Genomic DNA, 2,952 nt, shown 5'->3' with positions numbered 1-2,952 from the left:
ATAACACATACTGCTGTCAGAGTGTTACAATAGTGTTAATAAATCTTTAGTCGAGATCATCCTTGAATAAGCAGAGACCGCCAAATAGAGGGATTAATTTAGAGACAGGAGAAAATAGTAGAAGTGACTGATGGAGTGATATAAAGGGCACCAATCAAGGACACGGTACACTTGGATGGAATATGTTTCCTGCCTTTTGCGTTTTGTTTTTCTGAAGAACTGTACTATAAAGTGTAAAAGAAATTGAGCTTGCTCTTTACAAAGAAGTTATGAATGAAGACGGTGCTACGTAAAACAACGCACACAACAGACAAAAAAACCTCGTGGAAATGAAACGAACTCCTTTTAAACGGTGGATGCCTACGGGCTGGTCGCTCTTGCGATCTTTACGAAGGGAAGAGAGAGAATAGCGCAAAGCGGCAAACCGCACAAGAAATATGGTCAGCGCGAAGTTGGCGGGCCCGGACCGCCTCCGTGGCGCACCGGATTGATGCAGCGAAACCGGCCGATTTCCAGCATAGTAGGAGCGTGAAGTGCGCGTCGCTCGGTTTGAAGCACCCTCGACAGAGGGCGCTACCTGTAAGAACGCCCGGAGAAGAGGGGTGAGGAGGAGAGCCAACGTCGGAGAGAGAACGAGGGGCGCAAACCACGGCCGCCGCCGCTGCTGCTGTGCCGCGCTTGTTGGGCCGGTTGGCGCTCGCCGTTTGGGCCGCTCAGTCGCCCGGAGCGCGGGACAGCGCACGTGTGTTTGGCACGGCGGCGGGCTCACCTGACGAGAAGACGCAACGGCAGCGAGCTGCTGACAAGACTGCCTCGACGACCGACGCCACGTCTGTTTGCTTTCGCCTGCCTGCTGCTCGGGCTTCGTCTTATATTACTATTTCTTTTTTTTCCCTTCTTTGAACTGACTTTTTTTCCCCATTCTTTCCGGACCCTCAAGTCTTGTCACCGATCTCCTTGCGACGCGCCGCCTTCCTGTCGACAACTCGTTGCAAGTAACCCAAGTGTTGCGCGCTTCGGTGGTTTTGGCCGCGAGTGGTGTCGCATGCAACCCAATTTTGGCGGGACTGATGTAACAGTGTTTCCGCGTTACCCTCTAGTCAGTGAAACGATACTTGAAGAAAAAAAAAAAACTTTGTCACTGAGCGCCTCATACGGGCGCCCAGCTGAGAAATAATTCGCACATATTGCGGCTCCCATTGTCTTTCACGCCGGGGAAAAAAAAGGAAGTCAAGGTAGGTGTGCGAAATATTAGTGTTTTATAGGGAAAGGTAGCGCCTAGGAGAGCAGTTAACGCATAATTTAGTCGTATCTGCTTGCAGCTGTGTGTGTCGTCTGACGCTGCCATCGGGTTCCTGCTTGATTGGAATGTTAATGGATGGTCGTGAAAAATTCGTCACTTGCCTTCAACGCTGACACTGCGTTACTTTGTCATCGGTATGTTAATGGTCGGTCTTGGAATTGTCATCGTTCGCCTAGAATCTCTGTGTCGAGGCCAAATGCTATTTCAGCAACGCTAAACGAGAAACATAAAAAGTGTATATAATAACAATAAAAAAAACATTAATCGTGAGATAAATTTCGAGGGTGAGTGACCGGTACTGCCACAATATAGCGCATATGTCGGAAGAATATCGCGTGATCCATACCGACACTTTCAGCCTTTCTGCTGACAATCACGAAGACCTTCTGTGACGATTTAGGTCCACCCTTACGCCCTTCAGCGTCACTTTCACCACTAGGCTCTTAGTTAAACGCTTCAAAAGACGACTGCGACATATTACATACATAAAGAGCTGTTACTTTTTATCCGGTAGTTCATCTCGACTCCGCATCGAACAAATAAAGAAAGTAGTCTGCCCGTGTGGCCACAAGATCTTCTACCTATTCAGTTGTCAGGCGCGGATTATCCATCGAGCTGACATTGGACGCGTGGGGTACGTGCCAATTATAACGAGATTATCGGGCGCGTAAGGCGATAAGAAACGACACGTGGCGCGAGGAGACTTAATGTGGAAGCCGCGTATGGAGTGAATCCGCAATGCCCTTGCTAACCGGCAGCAACCAAGAACTTGAGTATCAAAACTGACTGACTGATTGATTCGGCGTGTCGTGCCTGTACAGTGCGAACGTGTTCATCTGTAGCGCTGCTTCCGCAAATTCTGGACACTCCACTGCCGCGAAGCACCTTGTACGTTTGACGCCACACGGCGTGACTAATCAGACGTTTTCTGGTTTGCTGTGTCTGCGACTTCACCTCCACTCGTGCACATGCTGCGCTCCACACCTCCCGCGGCCATGGTGCGACCCGGCACATCCTGGCTGTCCGTGGCCAACTCGACTCCTTCTTACTCGAGGACAGTGAACGCCATGGGCACGTACGGCAGCGACGTTTATGAGCCATATGGCGGGGAAGAAGATCGCCGTGAGACGGCACCGCCGTCCGCGCAGGACAACGGTTCCTGGAACAACGCGAGCGACTACGACGACCTGTACTCGATCCCGTCGGACTTGTGGATGCGCTACTCGCCCTCTATCGTGGCCGTCTTCTGCCTGGCGTACACCGTGGTCTTCATCATGGGACTGCTCGGCAACAGCTTCGTGGTGGCCGTGGTCGCGCGTTCACCACGCATGCGCACCGTCACCAACTACTTCATCGTGAACCTGGCCATGGCCGACATCCTTGTCGTCGTCTTCTGCATACCAGCGACGCTCGTCGGCAACATCTTTGTCCGTAAGTACACGCGCGCAGTGCGGGCTTCTCCATTTGCCTCTACGTGTATTTGAATGTACGCGGCAGTGAAAATTGAGAACCTCGGTCGACCGAGCAACGATAGTCGAAGTTAGAGAAGACAAAGAAAAAAAAAACGACGAAGTCTGGCACTAACCAGCAACTTGACTGCCACCTGCTGCGACGTTAGAAAAAAAGTGGCTTTAAGAGAAAAGCCATAG

General features: G+C 51.2%; 1 protein-coding gene across 1 annotated transcript; it reads left to right on the top strand.

The window, feature by feature from the left end:
* Positions 1-2,062: 2,062 nt before the first annotated feature.
* Positions 2,063-2,734, top strand: LOC125756482 (neuropeptide FF receptor 1-like; the record flags this gene model as incomplete). The annotated part of the gene is made up of 1 exon (XM_049411320.1): positions 2,063-2,734. A coding segment is annotated over exon 1 (463 nt), but the record flags the coding sequence as incomplete, so codon positions are not given.
* Between the last annotated feature and the right edge of the window lie 218 nt (positions 2,735-2,952).

The sequence above is a fragment of the Rhipicephalus sanguineus genome, unplaced genomic scaffold (assembly GCF_013339695.2).
Source record: "Rhipicephalus sanguineus isolate Rsan-2018 unplaced genomic scaffold, BIME_Rsan_1.4 Seq1016, whole genome shotgun sequence".
NCBI classification, from domain to species: Eukaryota; Metazoa; Arthropoda; class Arachnida; order Ixodida; family Ixodidae; genus Rhipicephalus; species Rhipicephalus sanguineus.
Note: the sequence above shows the minus strand (reverse complement) of the source record. Positions and strands in the feature narration are given on the sequence as shown.